We start from the raw sequence: 21,470 nt of genomic DNA on the forward strand, positions 1-21,470 counted from the left end.
TGCTCTAATTTGCTTCACTGTTCCCCATTAATAACAGTGACAAAAACATATGCCTGATATCCTGGGTAACATAAATGTCTGTCTTTCCTCACCATTTTTTTTTTCTTTTTCTTAATTTTTATCAGTTTATTTTCCACAAATCTTTGAATATACATTCAATGCCCACTTTCCCAGGAAATGTTCCCTACAAAAATATTTGCTCAGCTGTACTGGATGTTCTTTTGAAATTCCCTAAGTATTTACATATTCAGTGTAGATATTTATACCTTAGAGTAGCAAGGAAATGGATTCAAATCCCTTATTATTTACCACCTCTAAAACTGTTTCTTAATCCATGAAATAGGATAATAATACTAATTTATTATATTCTTTTGAGGGGTAAATGTAATCATAGCATGTAAAAGGCTTAATATGTTAACTGAGGGAGACACTCATTGATTTATCCTACAAGCTACAATGTGTCTTTCTTTCTCTGGTATTTACTCCTTCCCTAAATTTTAGAGGCAAATTCCACTCTTCCAGCCATGATGCTGAACATACTTAAGGCTGCAGCAGTGGTCCATATGCTAATCTTTGCTGAATTAAACAAAATTGATTGCCTACAAATTGGGATTGAGAGATATATTCATCCTCTCCAGGAGAACTTGGACATTTACCATGCTTTCTACTTTGTTTAAGAGTGAAGTTGAAAAAGCCAATCTGCGTGGTCTGCTATTTAAAAATTGAGAGAAATGAGTCAAGAAGCTACCCAGAGAAAATCACAGATCTGAGATGGAGGGAGAGTCTCATCAACAGAGCACACTCAGTATCGCAATGCCATTTCATCTCTGTGCTATACAGTAATATTCTGCTTTCCATCTCCTACTAGTTTCAGCAGTTTAGTGGTTCAAAGTTACTTGTAGCAAAAAACTGCTTATAAGATTGCAGGCATTATTAACATGATTTTAAAAATACTTTTCATATATTTATAGATTCTCCAGTCACCAAATATTTACAAAGCCCCTACTGTGTGCCAGGCAGCAGATGTGATATTGAATATTGAATGGTAAGCCAAAGAGAGCCATCATCTCGGCTGGGGAAAGTAAGTAAAGTGAAATGTGGCCAGTGCTCTACTATGGGAAATATAGGACTCTGTGAGGCAGTCAGCAAGGATGTCTAATCCAGAGAGGACAGGAAAGAAATTCCCAGGTGGAGGAGCTATGAAGTTGGAGTGTGGAAAGGACTGGTGGTGGGTGTGTTCAAACCAGAATAGAAGGTTAATGTAAGCAGGATAAAACACATTTAGGAACTAAAAAAATTTAGTGTGGCTGGACTTTAAAGCAGAGGTTGGTAGACTGCTTCTTAAAGGGTAGGAGAGTGAATGATTCAGGTTCTGTGGGCTAAAAAGGTCCAGGTTACCACCAGAGACAGTACCTCAACAGATGGCCATGGCTATGTTCCAGTAAAATTTCATGTTTAAAACAGGCAGCCAGTCTCCAGGCCAGTTTGTCAGCCCCTGATTTAGAGCATAGGGTACCACACTGGTAAACTGGTATCTAGTGACAGGATGTTTGAAAGCCATCCTGTGCAGAACAGACCATCATGAGGACAGTGCTAAGCCACTGGCTAGTATTTAGCAGATGAGAACCAAAACTTTATTGAAAGTTTAGAAATTCCCTCTAGTTATAAAAAGGAGACAGAAATAGGAAGTAAGGGAGAGATACTGGAGGCAGGGAGATCAATTAGGAGGCAGCCTTACTAGTTTAGGTGAGAGAAAACACCAGGCTGAACAAAGGCAGCAGAGTCTGACAGACATACTGGATACTCATAAGATAAATCCTGCTTGGCAAGACTTATTGATTGACCAGAAGTTAGACATCTTTGCTCCCTTTCTTTGTATCTATCAGCTTTCAAGAATGGCATTTAGAGAGGACAGTATTTTTGTTACTGAGGCAACATGGAAAGAAGAGCTCCCCCAAAAGAAGACAAACGTTCAGGAGATACTGACTTTGAAGGACCTTGAAGAGAGATTCCCATCGTGTTCCACAAACATGAACGTCTCATATTGAAATAGGTAGGATATACATGAAGTCTAGAAATTGGTATACTGTTTGATCTTCTAATGTAAGGTTAATAAACTACATATTATATCTGTTGTGTTTCTGGATGATATGATCATCCTGGAGACGTGGGAGCTGTCAGCCCAAACCAAAGCATAGAATACTTGAGAGTCTGTGGTGTATCTATCGACGCACATTACGAAGATAAGAGGGTCCAGCAGCTCATGTGAGTGATGTGCACAAGAAGGGAAGCTCATGGAATAGACTGAGCATGCAGCTGGGGAGGGAGGGAGAAACCTAGAAAAGTGCGTCAACAAGCAAGAGGAGGCAAGTGTCGAAAGAGATGGGATTAGCAGTGTCCACACTGAAGGAAATCCAAGCAAGAAAGCCGCTCCAGGGCAGTCACTTACAAAGCAGGAATATGCTTTGTTAATACAGATTTCTGAAAAGTTTTATATATATCTGTGTGCATATATATATATGTATATATTCCTTTTTTCAAGAAGAGAAAATTCAGATATGCTTATGCAGAAATAAAATGAAAGAATAACTGAGACCAATTTTTAGGAACCTTCTGAAAGGAATTTCTTTAAGATGGAAAAGATGAGAGGAGAGAATACTACAAGCTTCTGAATGTATTTTATTCAATAATTTAGCCTAGGGTAATAGAAATTATGTTGATATGTACTATTACATGTGTCTGCTAGAGACTGGGAGTCAAAAACTAAGGAAAGAAATAGAAATAAAGGATAATCTTGGATTCATGAATGGAGTCCCAAATAATTATATGAAAATAGAGGTAGAGATACTCTGAGGTATACACATTCTTGTGTGTATACACACACATACAGGTATATATCTGTACATATCTATCTGTATGTGTATATGTATACAGAGCTGTATGTGCATACACAGCCACAAATGCAAATATACAACTCTCCATTTCTGTTGAATACACTGTTGGCTCCAACAAAATCAGAACCTCCATCTGTCCCAGTCACCACCTGATCCCCAAGTCGGCATCCTGTTTAGCACAATGCAGCAGCTAAGTACCTGAATGGGTGAATGACTGAACGAACAGAATTCTCCTTCAGTTTTAAACTTACTGTTTCCTTTGGTTCCATAATTAGACATGGCATAACCCAGAGCAGTCTTGACCCCCAACTCTGACCTATTCTTGAAGGCCTATACATCCACAATGAGCCTTAAAAAAGAAAACCAAACAAAACCTACCTTGGTGCTATGAACGTATAGCCAGACTCTTCAAAATTATCCGGTTTCAGAGTTTCTGAATCTGAAAATATAATATTATAGGGTTAGATAAGAATCAGAATATGCATCCTGATATTTGATGTCAATAAGGCGTTAGAAAGATAACCTAACAAGGAAAAACATAGACTTTCATCCTAAATTGAAACACATAAAGATTCCCCAATACTTCACAGTAATAAAATCAATTTTAATTTCATAACATGGATTACAGTGGTCATATCAAAGATAATGCTAGGTCTATAATTTTCCCATTTACTAACTAACCCTACGGTAACCAAGATATCCTTTAAAAAACGACTTAGGTCAGCGTTACACCAGAGGTATTAATTTAAAATATCAACATAAATATTTTACCAATATTGTAATAAAATTATTTCAATAAACCCATTAATGCCCTAGTGAATTAACGGCATTCTTCATATTAGTATGAATTAGTAAGTGGAAGGATAAACACACAAGTATCCAAGTTTAAGAAAAAAACAGAAAGTAAAATAGGTTATATATGAAAACACAAGCATATTCTTTCCCCCTTTTCTGCTACTAAGGTCTGAGTGATCATGGAGGAAAATCTAGCAAATGAGAAGCACAGAGGATAATATCCAATAGGAATGGAAATACCAGTGGAAATGTCAAGTGTACTAAAGAAAAAGAAATTGAGCAACAAGAAAATACTTGCCCTTCATTCTGCCCTTTTTGGCTGTGAAAATCCATCAGAAAGAGAAAGCAGGGAAACAAAAAAAAAGAGGGTAAAGCAAAGGGGGTCACAAACAATATTTTATTCAATGACTTTCTTGAATAAAAATATTGTGCATAGATCAAAGGTTTATTTATGTACAGCTGTAGTTCTGGAAAAAAAAGACACATATTTTTGAAGACTGGAAAGTATGTCCTGTCAATTACTACTAGAGCACCCTCTCTGTACTGTGGTTATTTCAAGGGTCTATTTTGCAAAATGGCTAATTCAAGTGCAATCCCAATGATGCTAGCCTATACACAGAAGCATTTACCAATCATCAAAGACCCACTAGTCATCCCCTCATTTATCAAGTGACGAACTAGCTCATGCAAAGTCAGTGGTTGTTAACAGACCATCATATCTATCAAGTGAAAGCAGAAATACAAATGTCTAAATTACTACAATTTACAATGAGAACTAGGACTGCGGAGAGCAAAAAGAGAACTGACATAGAAACAAAAGAAACGGCAGTTTCTGTAAGGTCAGATATAAAAAGTATATACGTATATATATACACATTTTTTTTTTTACTTTATCATAACAGGAAAAATTTCGGTGGTTAGGAATACTTGAGTGATATGTAAAGGATATGATGGTCACTTTACCTTGCTAAATCTAGCCACCCAAAACAAAGATTAATAATGACTTGAAATATGCGCTAGTGTTAATAATTACTCCACATTACAAATGATGTTTTAAAAAATTAATCCATTTAGGTTACTGAAGACATTAATTTGGATAATTAGAAGGGAGTTAATTGCTAAACCAAAGCCAAAGACCAGTGCAATTTATTCAAACAATGTTGCAGATGTGGAGCATATCATTTTTCTGAATGCAAAAACAAGAAGAAAAGAAAGAAAAAAAATAGAAACTTTACTAGCAGAGTGCCATGAGTAGAGACTATGTGAAACATTTTGCGCCAGTTAGCAGACCCTTAAAACAACAGCAACAGAGGACAACAGCACCGCAATGATTCTATGAGCACAAAGCAAGGCAGGGGAGAGTGGTGGGGACTGCCGGTGAGGCTGGAGTACCTGCTCATATTCTATCCATGTAGAATATTTCTTGTTCCTTGCATGTTTGGAATGGGTTAGAATCATTGCTGTTGATTTGGTAATAACACCTACTAAAAGGTATAAGCCTTGGGTATTCAAAAGTCTAGACGTATTTAAACCTCTGGTACTAGGAGATAACAAATAGACCCTGAAGTCACTTTCACAGTACTTACATCTGGCCTGAGTTATTGTCTCTTCTATTTTGGCTTTTATATAGTAAAAACTGTAGGTTGGTAATACCAAGGCCAAACTGCAATAGAAACAAGAGAAGCATAAACACAAACAAACAAAAATGAAACATAACTTAAAAAAAAAAAGACACATCAAGTTCACGGGAAATCCAAAGATCTTCCTCGCGGGAAGGAAAAGACATTACTTTGACAGGAAAATGCTTTCAGCAAATAAGGCACTTAATTTGTTTTGCCATCCAGAGTTATCCAGTACTCTACATTGTGGGGAATTAGAATAGACACAAGGAAAATTAGCTACTAAGAGTGCCCATAAATGAGCTGAAGAAAATGTCATGGATACTATATTTCCAGAAAAGTATATTAAAATACTTTGTGAAAAAAAACATAATAGTAGGGATATGTTTAGGCAAAGTAATTGCATCATGCACATTGGCTATACCCTCCCTAATGAATCATACATAACGTTACACTGCTTGCTAGCAAATGTACACTATTAACAATAGCAAATATAAGAAGTATTATTAGTATTATACAATGCACACAATCATTTGAAATATTTTCTTTTGAAGGATTAAATACCTACTATTATCGAACTCATCTCTTTGCAATTTCCCCTGTGTCTTTTGAAGGGGAAATTCAGATTCCTTTGCATCCCATTGGTTCTTATCCAACAGTGTAACTGTATTTATTTCAAATTCATTAAATGTGGATATCCCATATCATTTGGTAGATTGTTATGAGGTACAATAGGAGAAACATCGTGATTTTTATAGTTTACAAGAGCCACGGGACTACTCTAGTCTTGTGGTAGATATACACATTGAAGGCAATTTCCAGTGCAAATTTTAAGCAAGATTCAGAACATTTTAGACACAAAGACTGTCAAGCCTGTCGTCCAACCTTGTCTTAATATGACTGTAAAAATTAACACACAGACAGGCAGATAACCCAACTCATTTTGAAGATGCCAATTAATGAACATACACACAAGAATTGTTTTAAAAAATCATAATATTATGCAGTTTCCAGTAACAATTGCATACATGCAATTCTTCTACTCTCACAATGGCTGACACACATGTGCAGAACATAATTATTCCTTATCCATACTTACAGTTGCAAATGACCTTTGCTATCCTTTGAATACAGAAGGAAACTAATGCCAAAAATGAGGTAATCTCTTAAGATTCCCAATTAAACTATTATTTAAAAATTTTAAAAAAGTGATGCTTGATTAAAGTCACCAATTGAGTTGTTCAGATTCATTTTTACAATTTAACCCCTAATTTAGCAATACAGAAAAATGTGTCCATTTCTAGGCTTCTGAGATTTCTAGGTATTTGTAGAAGATCATCTTTTACATCACTCAAGCCTCATGTTTCCCAGGTTCTGAATACAGATGTCCAAACTGTAATCCCATTATGCATTTTTAACGAACAATATTGAACAGGACAAAATATAAAATTCCAGGTTTTTCTTCTCATGAATATATGTTAAAAATTTATTCCATGAAGAGGAAAAAAGCAAGGGCTGATTTGCTACAGTTTAATTATGCAGTCAAGATAGCAAAATAATTGGATGCTTGTTACCTCCAATTCCCAAATCTTTCTCCATCATTAAGTAATTCATAGACTTCCCTTATGGGTAAAGGTCAGAGAAACAAAATGTTATGTAGATCTAATGAAAATCTCTACATTCATTTTAAAGGTAACTTCCTTTAAAGTAGAAGAGATTAAAATTAAAAAAAAAAAAAACAGTGCAATTAGTCTGAAAGTAAGATGACCTTTCATGATTCACTTGCCATTTATAAAATGTAGCACAGAATTAGTGAGCATTTGAAGATTGTCTCCCACAAATTCCTCTCAAGGGAAATTACGACATTTTAATGCCCCATCAGCATTTATTACTAAGAGAAACTTCAAATTAAAACTGATAACAATATATCATGTGGCTGCTACAGTGTCACACTGCAAGCTTGGGTTACAGCTCACGTACCATAAAAATTAGTGTGGAAACCCATGAGGAACACAGTAGAAATTTTAAAATTGACATATCATATATACATTTTATTGGCCTGCAAGTCTCAAGTTGCTATTATTAATAATATCTATATTTTATAGAAACATATAGTTACACATAATGGTTTTTTGTCTTGAGGCAATAGTTATTTTTTCAACCTATAGCCGATAAGATCTTTAATCAACATTCCAAGTCAATGATGCTGCCATATGCAGTCTTTGTTGTATTTCTCCATATAAAACCAATTGACTAAGGCTGCTTTATTTTCTCCAAGGGATTAAAATCTAATAAAGGCAGTGGGCACCAGATGGATGGTACAGCCCAAGCAATATTTTTGCAACTCCCAAAAACATGGTTAACATAGTTAAATGGAATATAGCACACTTTTCTATTCCATCATTTATATCACCATAAAATCACTCTTCATTAAAAAGAAAATATTCTATTAAAATAATTTCTATACTTCAAAATATGTTATATCAAGTTATATCAAAGCTTAAGGAGACAGAAATCACTAAGTAAAATTTGGTATCTCATACATTACATAAAAACACTTCCACTTTTTTCAATTTAGATGTAATGTTTTGTTCTACTTTGTTATTTGTGAATTTCTTTGCACAGAGATTCAAGGGAGTACTTACAATGAAAATAAATTCAATCTGTCCCAAAGTTATAGATTTGTGAAGGGACTGTGTGAAGAAAACATGCAAAGATGATGAAGTTGAGGCTTGTTCAGAGAATAGCGGTTACTGTGGGGAGGATGGTGGGGCAAATGACAGGGCAGAAAGGTTAGGCTAGAGATGCGTGATGTGAATTTCAAGCCTGTAAGTCTGAACTCGAATGAAAATGGAAAGAGACTAAAGTTCTGTGAACAAGGAGAGAAATACTCAGAACTGAAGAAAAGAACATTAATCTGGTTACCTGAGTTATGACTCGGGGTGGGAGGGGAAGGGGAGGAATATCAGAGACATTTGTGAGATTATTAAAAACATTTAAGGATAATAATTTTAAATTCCCCCAGAGTGTAATTATGACTGCAGTAGGACCAACCATCAGAATGACTCACTGTCAGGGTCAAAAAGAAACCATTTTTCTAACTTGGAATTTATTTGTCTAACCAACAGAGGCAAAGAGCACATTCCTATCATGAAGTCATCTCTAAAGAGACAGGACTCCCAGATTTCCTCTTGGCTATTACACCCTTTGTCAAGTTATTGTAAAGTTTAAAAATAAAATAAAATAAAATAAAAATATCAAGCTGGCAATAACCATGAAAGAGGAAGGAAAAAAAATGACCTATGTATATACTGATACATAAAGATGGTATATGTATAAAGAAATGCCTAATAGCAATGAGAGAAACCAAGAGATACATACAAGTAAAACAGTCATACTGGTATTTTTCAGTAGATTCAAAATTATGGGAAAAACTAAAACAATGGAGAAATATTGGCATGTAGTGGTGTATCATGACATTACTATCCATGGGCTCCTCTTCTAGATTGAGTCTGCATGCCATCCTAGCAACAGAAAAGGCAATGGTCCCCTGTGATAGTATTACAGCTTTAAGAGAAGCCCAGCACTCTAGATTCTCCGGCAAAGTCAGGCGTATGCTCTGAGACAGAGGCAGGAGGAATATAGTTTGGTTTTATTAGGAAATGAATGGTTGAGTCTGCCACAGCCTATTAATTGGGCTACATATTAATCATACATTAATATGTAGTCAAAGAATCCTTCATATTTGAATATTTCAATGGAAGTTTGGACACTATTATTTGAATTCGACAGAAAGAAACAAGTTGAAAATCTACTTAACTGTCTAAAGATATATAGAATGTCTACTGTGTGCCCCTGTCTTATAATCTGAGGATTCAAAAGTAAACGAAGCAGGCAACAATCTTATAATCTCAGAATTTAACAGTCTTAGAATGTTGCTTTCTTAGAACTTAACAGTGAGGGGGAGACAATAAACAGTAGAAAAAATTTCTTTATATATGCTTCATATATACATGTATATATATACACATATATATAATGTACATATATATATATGTACACACATATATATAATGTGAAATGATGAGGCACTTTACATCCTCAGAGAAGTAAGTTAGGTGCAAAGGTCCTGGGGCAGAGTGGTTCCAGGTTTATGAGGCGCAGCAAGGAGGATGGAGATGAAGGTGGTTCAGCGAAGAATCTGAGACGACAACTTCAGATGACTGATGGTAAATGAAGTCATATGCTGTAAGGCTTCTAGTGGCTGTGGCGAACCTTACATTTTATAAATATTAAGACAGCAAATTATTGGAGTATTGTGGATAGATAAATGAAACAATACAACTCAAGTATTAATACTATGACTCTTGTGAAATATGACCCTTGTGTTGTGAAAAGAAATAGATAGGAGATGGAGAAACAGATGCTAGTAGTTATGTTCTATGGTGGTAGAAGGTCTCTTTTGATTGCTTCCTATTTCACTGAGAAAAATAGAGGTTCAGATCAACAGAGAAAATGGATGGGAAAGAGATGGGTTTGAGGAGTGAAGCTATCAAAAGTCATCTAGAAGCCTCCTAAATTTATTGGACTATTGAGATCAAAAGGCGCGACAAAAGTCTACTTGAGGTTTAGAGGTTTTAGACATTATCAGTCAAGGAATATTTTATTTTCCCCATCTGTAGCTGTGCCAATGCTGGGTGGTACTGGTAATAATTTAACTAGGATTGAAATTGGTCAAACTACTCTTTGCTATACTTGAGTACGAGTTGATGGCATTTTATGAGAGAACATAAGATCCAATGAATTTATGCTGAAATAACAGGTACACGCACATGAGGAAGACAAGGACAATGAAAGGTCTCAGGAGTTGATGGATTTCAGGTCTCAACTGAGTCAAAGGATTGCTGCAGTTAGGCTATCAGAAGGAGGGGATGGAAAGCTAAAATGTAGTCATCTGACAGTTGGATTAAAAAAAAAAAACACCTCAGATTAAGACTATGAAGGACTTGAAGTCTGAATGTTAGAGTTGCAGGACATGACTTTGAAGCAGCTAGCTAAGATGGGATTGACAAGATCATCAGAGAGAAGGAGACAGAAAAACCGAGTCCAGGCACCAGGAAAATCATCTATGCCAGTGGTATTCAAAGTATGTCCAGGGAACCTGGTCCCTTTGCAAACTACCCATTACCAGGTCATGAATAGTTAAATATAGAAAATGAGAGTAAGCATTTAGAAATTTTTATAGTAATCTGACAGACTAATTTTATGTCTATGAAGTCCAATAAAAATTGTTGTCCACTTGACTTTTCATCTTTTAGTGTTTATTTTAGTAAACATTTTTTTTTAATAACTGTGGTTATGTCCCAAATAGTTTGAGAAACAGTGATCCACATGAATGGAGGAGAGGGTGGCAACCAGCCCAGGAATCAAAATCCCGGAAATGAGAAGGGGATGACTCTTTAAAGGGAGGAATGGTAGGTGGTATTGTCTGGTGACATGAAATCCAAAGGTGGGGATGTGATGGAGGAGGAAGAGAGAATGGATAAGCAGGACGTAATCGTATCAGCTTCAGTATTACGAGGCTGTAGGAAGCAGGACCACAGGGAAAGAGGTGACTTTAAAGTTAGAGCAAGCAAAGAAAATGCTCAGCAAGTGTTGAAGAATGAAGAATTTCCAAGAAATTTTAGGGTATTAGTCTGTCCAGTTTTTCAAAGTCCAGTCAACTGCAAGAATCAGTATATTACAGAATTTCTACTCATGGGGTTAAATTATATCAGTTGAGCATTTTATATTAGATTATATGATGATGTGAGAAGTTTTAAGTTAATTTGCAGCCTAAATTTAAGTACTGTAAACTACATAATAATTTAATGAGGAAGTCAGTGGAGGTCATGACTACAAAGTAACGGGATTTTGTCAACTGTTACTAACATAAATATACAAAATATCAAATATATGTATATCATACAAATTTTCATTTCTAAATTTTATATTTCCAGCTTTCCCCCATTTTACCCATTTTGAAAATAATGTATAATTTTAATGCATTTTAATGTTGGAAAGGATAATATTTCTATTTTAATTACATTGAGAACAGCTTGAGAATATATAAAAACAATATTCATCCACTGGAAAAACAGATACTAAAAATAGTTAAAAGATACTGAACTGAATATTTTTTATAAGCACACATATAAATATGGTTAATTACCTGTAATCTGTGCCATTGACAGGAGTCCATGTATATGTCCTGTTTCCTTTGTCAATATATCTCTAAAAAAGAGTTGGACTTGATTATGATCACTTTTTATCCTATGTTAATTTATAAGAACAGCAGAACATTAGGCTCTATTTATAAATTCAGTGGTGATTCAATACCCTTCTTCACAAATGTCTGATCTATTCCACTCTATAATTATTTATTTTGTTATGTGTGTGTGTAAAGCAAAATTTTAGGAAAAAAAGTACCCACATGATCAATTTTAAGGACATGTAAGTGGAAAATCTTAATTTAAAATCAGTAATTAATGAAATTACTAACATCAAAACTTTAAAAACATTTCTTAGAAAAATAAATTTTAATAATGAAACATGATTGAAATGTTACATAACACTCAGGTTTTTCCATAGTAAAGTATGTTTAAAATAAATTGGTAATATCAGGAATTTAATGCAGTGTCTAGATCCAAATGTATGATTAGCATATTACTCTTATGATTAGGGCTTCCCATGTGGCTCAGTGGTAAACATCTGCCTGCCAAGCAGGAGACACAGGTTCCATCCCTGCTTCAGGAAGATACCCTAGGGAAGGAAATGACCATCCACTCCAGTAATTCTTGCCTGGAGAATCCTGTGGACAGAGGAGCCTGGCAGACTACAGTCCATAAGTTTGCAGTTAGACACAACTGAGTGACTAAACAGCAGGATTAGCAGTAGCAGTTCTTATTAAGGTATTATTACAGTATTTATCTTAGATTCTAATTACTTAATATTTTTGAAGGTTAGAAAAACAACTATATCCACCAGGGAAAGGAAGAAAGAGCTAAATGATTTCATATATATTGAATCTTTCTTATGTAGCTATTGAAGGGTAGTAAAGAAATTATCATTCCTTCTTCTATTAGATTCAGTGATGATACATAAGCATCTTTTAATATTTTCAGTTATCTCCAGTGTCATCATCCTCAGCAGAACAATAATATTCACTAAAGTTATTACTTGATATTAGGCAATACACAAAACATTTTTCAGTCCTTGTCTCATTTAGTCAAGCCCCTGGAGTAAATGAAATACTATTCTTTTCCACAATTTACTGATTTGGAAAATTAATCTTCAAGAGGACTTTAACTAGCAGGATGAAGGAAAATGCATGATTCCAAGTTTATTTTCTAACAACCACACAATGTTGTTTTATTAATCAAATATCCCCATGGCTTTATTTATGTGTGTGGAAGATGGGGGAGAGAGGACAGGAAACGCACAGGAAGTTTCTGGACTCATAACATTCCTAAAAGAATAATTAAAAAAAAGTTTATGTATTTAATATTACTCCTAAAAAACCAGGGCAAACTAGTATTGTTCTACAAGATATTAAAAAAAAAAAAAGAGTATCAAAAACCGTATCAGATTAGAGAAATAAAGACACAAGACACCACTTTATTCAAGGTAATTAATACGAAAAGTCTATGGAGGGATATTGGTCAAAAAAAAAAAAAAGAATTTACAGTAAGTTGGAGGAGAAAAATTAAAAAGTGACTTAATAGAAACAAAATGGATTTATACGTTGAAAAAAAGAAGGTACAGGTCAAAGAGTTCTTTTTGGCAGATCAACAGAGAGAAGTGGCAGAACTGCTGAATGGTTTAGCTCTTCTTTCAGAAAAGTGAAGGTATAAACAGCATGGCTAAAGTCTAAGTAAACAGAGCTGACATTTCAAATCTCAAGACTGACACTGATGTGTCCCCCTTGTGTTCTGGTAACAGGGACTCCTGATTAAAGTGAGAAAGGGCAGGTGCTGATGAAGTTATATGTTTGGATCCCGGCTTCATCTTAGGGAAAAAATTCTGCTGATTCAGATTCAGGAGATTTGTTACACTTAAAATGGATTTAACAAACTCAGGAGAATTGTTACACTTAAAATGGATGAGATTATGAGGAAATAAGACTTACATTATACATAAAAGCTTAAATTAAATGTCTAGGCTCAAAAGCTTGTGGGCTCTATGTATTTTTCAAATACCCAAATATACAAACACATATCCCCATGTGACTGATAATGGAGAGACACACTTTCAATACACAAGGAACTTCCCAACGTCATTATAAAACAATACAAGCATTACATGGTTGTACCAGTGATTTTAAAGTGGTAGCTATGTTTTCTCGATTTAATTTCAGATTTAAATGCAGGGCAATCATACAGAAAGAGTAAAAGAAAATAAACCCAGCCAGATACAAGTAAACAAGTAATGAAAAAAATTAATATATGTAACTCAACAATTAAAACATCTGCATACACAAGCCATACAAAACATACAGCTATTAAGTACTGACTTCAAATTGTATGACTGAAATGGCCTAAAAGAACATGGCAGGCAGGACATTATATTGTGTGTTCTATTTCTTATTGTGATAGAAAAAATGGAGACATAAAATACTATTTTTGAAAACCAACAAGGACCTACTGTAGAGCACAGGGAACTATATTCAACGTTATGTAATAACCTAAAAGGAAAAGTATCTAAAAAGAATATGTATGTATGTATATGTATGTATCGGAGAAGGCAATGGCACCCCACTCCAGTACTCTTGCCTGGAAAATCCCATGGGCAGAGGAGCCTGGTGGGCTGCAGTCCATGGGGTCGCTAAGAGTCGGACACGACTGAGCGACTTCACTTTCACTTTTCACTTTCATCCACTGGAGAAGGAAATGGCAACCCACTCTAGTGTTCCTGCCTGGAGAATCCCAGGGACGGGGGAGCCTGGTGGGATGCCATCTATGGGGTCGCACAGAGTCGGACACGACTGAAGCAACTTAGCATATGTATGTATAGCTGAAACACTATGCTATATACTTGAAACATATTGTAAATCAACTATGCTTCAATAAAATTCTTAAAAATGTAATTTTCAAAAATATATTATTAGTGATATAAGAATACATTAAGAAACCTATAGCAACATTATTTTATAAACGTTTCAGATTTTAAAATCTTACTGAAAATATCCCTCCAGCAAGGAGTGTTTTAAATAAATCTGTTTACTAGAAACATCTGTTTGATAAATAAATATTGTTTTACTAGATCAAACTGACCACTAATGTCAATTATTATTATTAATATATACATTTTATTTAAGAATAAATCTGGCTTAATTCTTACCTCATCTTGAGATTTAACCAGAGTCCTGAATGTTTTTTCTCCGCTTTCTCCATCTATCATTTTATTTCGAATCTAAGGGAAATTGAAACAGTTACTTTATGCAGACACTCAACAGACCAACCAAGTGTGGAAATATTCTTTTTAAAAGTTACTGCATTATTGTTATTTTAGGTCATCCTGTCAGAATACTTTACAACAGATATTCATTGTTTACCTAAAATATCCCAGCATGAAGCCTCAGTCTAAGGTAATTGTAATAAATAGACTTTATCGTTCTACACTGAGGGAGTAAATGTGTAAAATGTGGAAAGCAAGTACAAATGTGTGACAAACTGTAAAAGAAATACGAGAGTCTTTGAATAGATAAGAGACAGAGTTAATCCACTTGAAAGAATCTGAGAAATCTCTGCTCTGGCACATGAAAGCCGGGTTCAAATTCTGGTTCTGCTACTTACTATTAATAGCTGAGTAACTGGAGATAAGTTATGTAACGTCTTGTACCTCAAATAGATCATCGGTACAACAGACATAATAATAATAGTAGTAATAACAACAAAAACAATGAACCTATTTCAGAAGCTCTTGAAAAGCCATGACTGACACATATCACATACTCAATACGTGTTATTATTAATAATTATCTTTATTATTATGGAGGGCTTCCCTGGTAGCTCAGATGGTAAAGAATCTGCCTGCAATGCAGGAGACCTGGGTTCTATCCCTGGGTCGGGAAGATCCCCTGGAGAAGGAAATGCCAACCCACTCCAGTATTCTTGCCTGGAGAATCCCACGGACAGAGCAGCCTGGTAGGCTATAGTCCATAGGGTTGCAAAGAGTTGGACACAACTGAGCGACTAACACTTTCACTTTTCACTTTATTATTATGGCAGGTCCTCTCAGAGGAAGTGGCATGCAATGTTGGTTTTGAAAGAAAATAGAAATTTTCTGAAATAGAGTACTAAGAAAAACATGGCAGCTTCTTTCCTCATGTTGCTTATTGAGTGGTTAAATTCTCTGAAAATTTTCTTTCAATTCTATGGCAACATCCTCCTCCCTATGTTTTTTTAATTGAAATTTACAAGTTATATTTGTATTGAAATACACAACTCTACCTGTGGAAGGAAAAAGAAAGAAAAAACTAAGGTCACACCCAATTTTAAATATTTATTCCTTTTCATATGATCTTTTGGATCAGAGAGCCTAGGATCTGGAAATTTTTAAAGACAAAAGACAGTCATCTTTGTGCATATAGTCCAAAGAGAGAACCAACACATGAAAATGCTCAACAAATCCTGTGGACTGGAAGAATCCCAGCATCTGATAGGAGGGTGTTGTTCAGGCCAACTGCACTTACCTCCACTTTAATATCGTTCTCTAATTCTGCATCAAGGAAATCCAAAGTTACTGGCTCCTGAGATTTGGGGTTCTACACAGAGAACAATTAAGCATATAGGACATTGTAAAATGCTGTATAGAGAATAATTCAAGGGATATTTAAATATATAATTAATTCCATAAAAGTTACTTACCTAAGTTATATGAAAAAGCTGACTAAATAATTGTATAAATGTAGATTCTTTCATATATATTTTAAAATTATAATAAGTAGGCTAGGAATTTGAGCCTTAATTGTGGCAAATTCTGATTATCACCAACTGAAGATACTTATATTTTGAGTCCTGTGTTAGACGGGACATTTATAATCACAAATCCTGTGGGAATATGACTTCTGAAGATCCACTTACAGCTTTTTTTTCTTTAATCAGGATGTGAAATGACCACGTGACATTTAAAAAATTTTTCTTAATCATAAAGTAAGGACCTCAAAATATTTGATAAAGAAACATATACTATTCTCTTGTAACACTAGTAATGCAACATGTTGTAGTAGAATTTCAAAGTTCACTAGAACATAAAATCATAATACATGTCTAAAATTTTACAACTTTAAAAATTTAGAAACTGGATTTTAATGTTTACTAAATTAGATACCATCAATATGTTATAACTAATTAGATAGAAGTAATAAACACAAATTATGCCATATTAGTGGAAGGTCACTGGAAGTTAAAAAATTACAGCCTCACAGTCTCTTCTAAAATATATTTGAATCATCATTATTTTAAACACTGTTTTACAAATGCTGACTACCAAAGACAATGCCAAACATGAAATATATTAAAGTTAAATATTTATATCAAATGCTGAATAACACAATATACATAGCATATATTCATTTTATAATAATGACAGAAATGCCTTTAGGGAGTAATTCCATTTAAATAATGAAAAATATATAATTCCCATGGGTTTTAATGAATGGGAATTCTTAAAGAAAAAAAGAAAAAAAACGAAAACAAACTGTGCCTGGCATGTCTATTAAAAAAAAATTCACTGCTTATGAAACTGATATCTAAATTCAGAAGGTTCTAGACTATTGAAAATAAGTATTGGATTGTTCAACAGGTTAAAATACTGATTTTTTTTTAGGCAGCATTTTACTGGTTTGGAAGTAAATACCCTTTTGAAAAGTAACATGTTTCTGAAGAAGAAAATAAAAATCAGCATTGAAAATAATTCTAGTCCTTTGCTTAAAATATGAAATTGTACACATTTCTATCAAAAGGAGACTCTAAAGTTGACAGTTATTCTAAATTCCTTACTTAAAGTCATATGAAATAAATTATCTTTACACAAACACCCTATCAGCATGACAATTTCAACTCACTGCAAAACAAAGTCAAAATAAAATGATAAAATATAAACATAAATAAGAATATCATCTTACATGCAATGGATAATGCATAGCATGACCAGACCCAAACAGCATGCATGGAGGAGGCATTATCAGGAAGAATTGGCAATATGAAGATCATGTCCCAATCCAACATATAAAGACACAGAAAGGAAAAGGAAATCATAAAAGAAAAATGTCAACGCACCACTTGTACTTTGTATATGGCAATCTGGCTGACCAGTTTTTAAAAGACTCATCACAAGTAAAGTGACAGAAAAATTCAAAAGCAGACTCATATCGAAAAGAACCAAGAGACGCATGAGAACTGAATCCAGTCCCTGCGTTCCCAACACTTTCATTATTTAATATTTTTCATTTTTCAAATATTTTAAAATGTTTTAAATATCCAACAATCCTCATTTGAAAAATTTAAATATCAACTAATAAAATGATTAATACTATTTGTGGAACTAAAATAAAAGGCAGAATGTAATGTTCTTAAATTTTAAATTGAAATAATTAACAGCATTATTAAAAATACTACATAGTTCAAAAAATATTTTCTAAATTTAGAAGTCTTGTGTGGTTGCTAGTTTGCCATTTAAAGTTTCCTTAAAACAAAAATAAACCATTTTCCAGGTTGTTTTTTTTTTAAATTATATCACAATATCTACATGCAATATTTAAAAGTATCGCAAAACTAAAAGTTCGCTAAAATGCACATGACTGCAATGAGTATAATTTAAGGTAATACACAAAAAGAAACATGCAAAAGGAGTAACATAAAACAGTTTAATAAATCAAGAAAAGGCAAATTTTAACTGTAGAGGAACCATAAAAGATATGAAGATTGACACAGCAACATGAAATTCAGATTGTTACAGAATTTTAGAGCTAGAAGGGAACTGAAGTTTTTATTAATCCAAAGGCTCTGTTCTTTAGAATCCCTGGGAATCTTTAAAACTATTCATAAGCCTAGGGCCTATCCCTGGCCAAATTAAGTCAGAATTTTCAGGAGATGGAGCTGGGGATCTATATTTAACTTCCTCAGAATATCCTGTGTAGGATAGGAAATTATTATTAGTTGAATCTTCCTACTTTTCAGATGAAGAAACTGAAGTACCATGGGGTTTAGTGCACTACTCAAGGATACAGTGTTGGTTATAAGTAGAACAAACTGGAGTTCAGTTCTACAAATGCATACTGTAATGATCCATTAATATCACACTACCTCTCTATTACAATATCACCATTTTTTAAAAAGAAATAGGCTTACATATAAAACCTTAAGTCACGCTGAACTTTCTTCAAAATTTTGAAATGCTCTTACTAAATTTTACTAAACTATAGGAAGAATCCTTTCACGATGATTATTTTTAGTGTTAATGTTTTAAGTTATTTTCCCACCAGAGGAAAGATTTTGCAAGTGAGTTTTCCAGACAAGATTAATTTGCAATTTTGGACATTTTTAATTAGGTGACGTGAACTTTCTCTAACTGCTAACCTGAAAATATACTTTTAGAAATTCCCCAGAATTTTTGCTTAAATTGTGTGATTCATAGAAATTACACATCAGAATTTTATTTTTATTTCTACTTAGAAGTTAATTTTACAACCAATTGTTAGGATTACACTGATTTGACACTGATTTCACAATAATATTTAATAACAAACCTAATTTTAATTTTGTGATTACTCTGATTATCATTGTTACATAATTTGCTAGCAGTCTTTAGTCAGCAAATGCATACCCTCTGCCATCATTAATAACATTTTTGCTCTAATTTATTGAAAAATGATGCTCATCTCCATCTCATGCTCTGGAAGCTTGCTATCAAGAAAGGCGGCATTAATCATATGCTTTTAGGAAAAGAAGCTTGATCGCAACTCTGATTTAGCAAATTTGAAGGCACTGCTAACTTCAGTTACCTGAACATTGGGTCTCCTTTTTCTTAAATTAATTGTTGGTATACCTAAGCCAATAGGCTGAAGCAACAGAAAGACGGTAATTCATCATACTACATATCAACCTGGGTAAAGGTTCTACCTTATCATCAATTTTGGTCAGATATTTCCTCAATCAGAAACAGGTATCATCAAGTTCATGATGAGTTAATAAACGAAAGTTCAAAAATATTTTTAGTGAAAAAATATGTAAAGCTAGTAAAATTACGTAACATTTAAAGAAAAATTACTAATATTTTCCTTTTATTCCTAAAAAAAAAAAGTAATAAAGTAGGAAAGGAGAAAGATGCTTTCTCTCAGACAATTCTTATGCTGATTTATTTATTTATTTATTTTAGATTTTATTTTATTTTTAAACTTTACAATATTGTGTTAGTTTTGCCAAATATCGAAATGAATCCATACGGGTATACATGTGTTCCCCATCCTGAACCCTTCTCCCTCCTCCCTCCCCATAACACTGTAGGTTCATTTTAAATATTTTAAATATTTTAAATGTAAATTATTCACAATTTCCTATACAATAAATATTCTTAAGGCTGATAAAAAATGAGATATCTAGTAAGTATACCTAATCTGGTTATGTCAATGAAACAAAATGAGGGAATTCTAAATTCTATTTTGGAATAAAGGAGGATACATAATTCAGCATTTGTCAAAATATAGTCATGGTAGAGACTCTGAAGAGTCACTTTGAGAAGATAAGTAATGATTCCTTAGGAAATTAGATAAGCAAAAGATTCACAGCTATTTTATTTTCCATTATTCTTGGCTTTAGGATACTTTTTCTGCCTTCTAAAAACTTCAGAATTGTACTCAAATAAGTTGAATTAAGATTATAGTTTCAGGAGGAAACACAAGGCATTCAGCAAAGAATGCCTGCGTAAGATTAAATGTTGATCTTGCTAAATAATAATGGATACTATGGAACATGGCATTATTTTTCTATATTTTCACTGGTGAATTTTGAATGAAAAAGATTAAGATTAATTTGGCTAGCATGCTACTCTAACCATATTGGTCCTTTGTATTTATCAGTTTCTAATACACTATATTATACTTTATCAGGTTCTTGTATCTATCTGTATAACTAGTAACATCACCCACAAAAAGAAATTAAAATATCTAACCTGTTAATAATGAGAATAAGCATATTTAATTCAAAAGCATGAACTTCAGAAAAAATACACTGATAGTTTAAACATTTTAAATGGTTCTCTAAAACTATTCTTTTAATAATTTCCTATATAAAAATATGAAAAAAATAACATAATCCTGAAGAAAAATCAACCACTTGGACTTTACTATGAATTTATAAATAATTTATATTTTGTTTGTAGCTTTCAAAATTTTAGTAAATTAATTATTCCAAGTATGAGCCAGAAACATGTTTAAAGCATTCAAATAGTAATAAAATATTTTCCACATAAATACTGGTTATTAGTACAAGAATGTAGAAAAGGGAAAAATTTTTCAAATAATTACCTCTAAATGATGGATTTATATATTTACATATATTCATTATTCTCATTATTCTTCTTTATTATTTTGTCTATGATATATTTTAGTTCCTTTGGGGAAGGAGTTTACACTCACAATCATGAAATGTCCAGCTACATAAAAGTAGGGCTCCTTCACACTCTTCAGCACATTATATTATTATAGCATTTAAATCATGTTACTTATGGGAATATAATTTAAATATATTGGCTATACAACATAATACAAAATAATACTATAAAGTTTTTACAAATCTTAAGATTCAGAAAGATCAAAATTTTCAATTATAAAAAATCATAATGTTAGCCAATCATAAACAACTCTATTATAAGAAACTTGACATGTTTTTAAAGAGCTGTGACAGACTAATGATAACATGTGAAATGCTTATCTCATATTTACATTAAAGTAACAACTTTAAAAATAATTCAGTGTGATCAGTAGCTATAAATAATTAGTAAATATTTAGATAATGATGGATTTTGTATGGAAATAATTTCCAGAGTGAGAAATAAAATGCAGATATTAGTTATAACAATAAATGTTTTTTAATATTCAATATTAATGGTTCTTAATTATTAC

The 21,470-nt window shown here is 33.3% G+C and overlaps 1 protein-coding gene across 7 annotated transcripts in view; it reads right to left on the bottom strand.

Moving 5' to 3' along the window:
• CACNA2D1 (calcium voltage-gated channel auxiliary subunit alpha2delta 1) overlaps positions 1-21,470 on the bottom strand; it is a 524,891-nt gene that overhangs the window by 38,483 nt on the left and 464,938 nt on the right. For 2 of the 7 annotated variants that reach the window (XM_070369702.1, XM_070369708.1), the window contains exons 19-25: positions 19,353-19,409; positions 16,041-16,112; positions 14,687-14,758; positions 11,520-11,581; positions 5,276-5,352; positions 3,988-4,008; positions 3,273-3,333 (exon numbers count right to left, since the gene is read on the bottom strand). In XM_070369702.1, coding sequence (XP_070225803.1) covers positions 3,273-3,333; positions 3,988-4,008; positions 5,276-5,352; positions 11,520-11,581; positions 14,687-14,758; positions 16,041-16,112; positions 19,353-19,409 — 422 coding nt within the window. The remainder of the gene's footprint in view (positions 1-3,272; positions 3,334-3,987; positions 4,009-5,275; positions 5,353-11,519; positions 11,582-14,686; positions 14,759-16,040; positions 16,113-19,352; positions 19,410-21,470) is intronic. The other 5 variants (XM_005890243.3, XM_070369704.1, XM_070369703.1 and 2 more) reach the window with 5 other exon arrangements.

This window comes from Bos mutus, chromosome 4 (genome assembly GCF_027580195.1).
Source record: "Bos mutus isolate GX-2022 chromosome 4, NWIPB_WYAK_1.1, whole genome shotgun sequence".
In the NCBI taxonomy this organism is placed as follows: Eukaryota; Metazoa; Chordata; class Mammalia; order Artiodactyla; family Bovidae; genus Bos; species Bos mutus.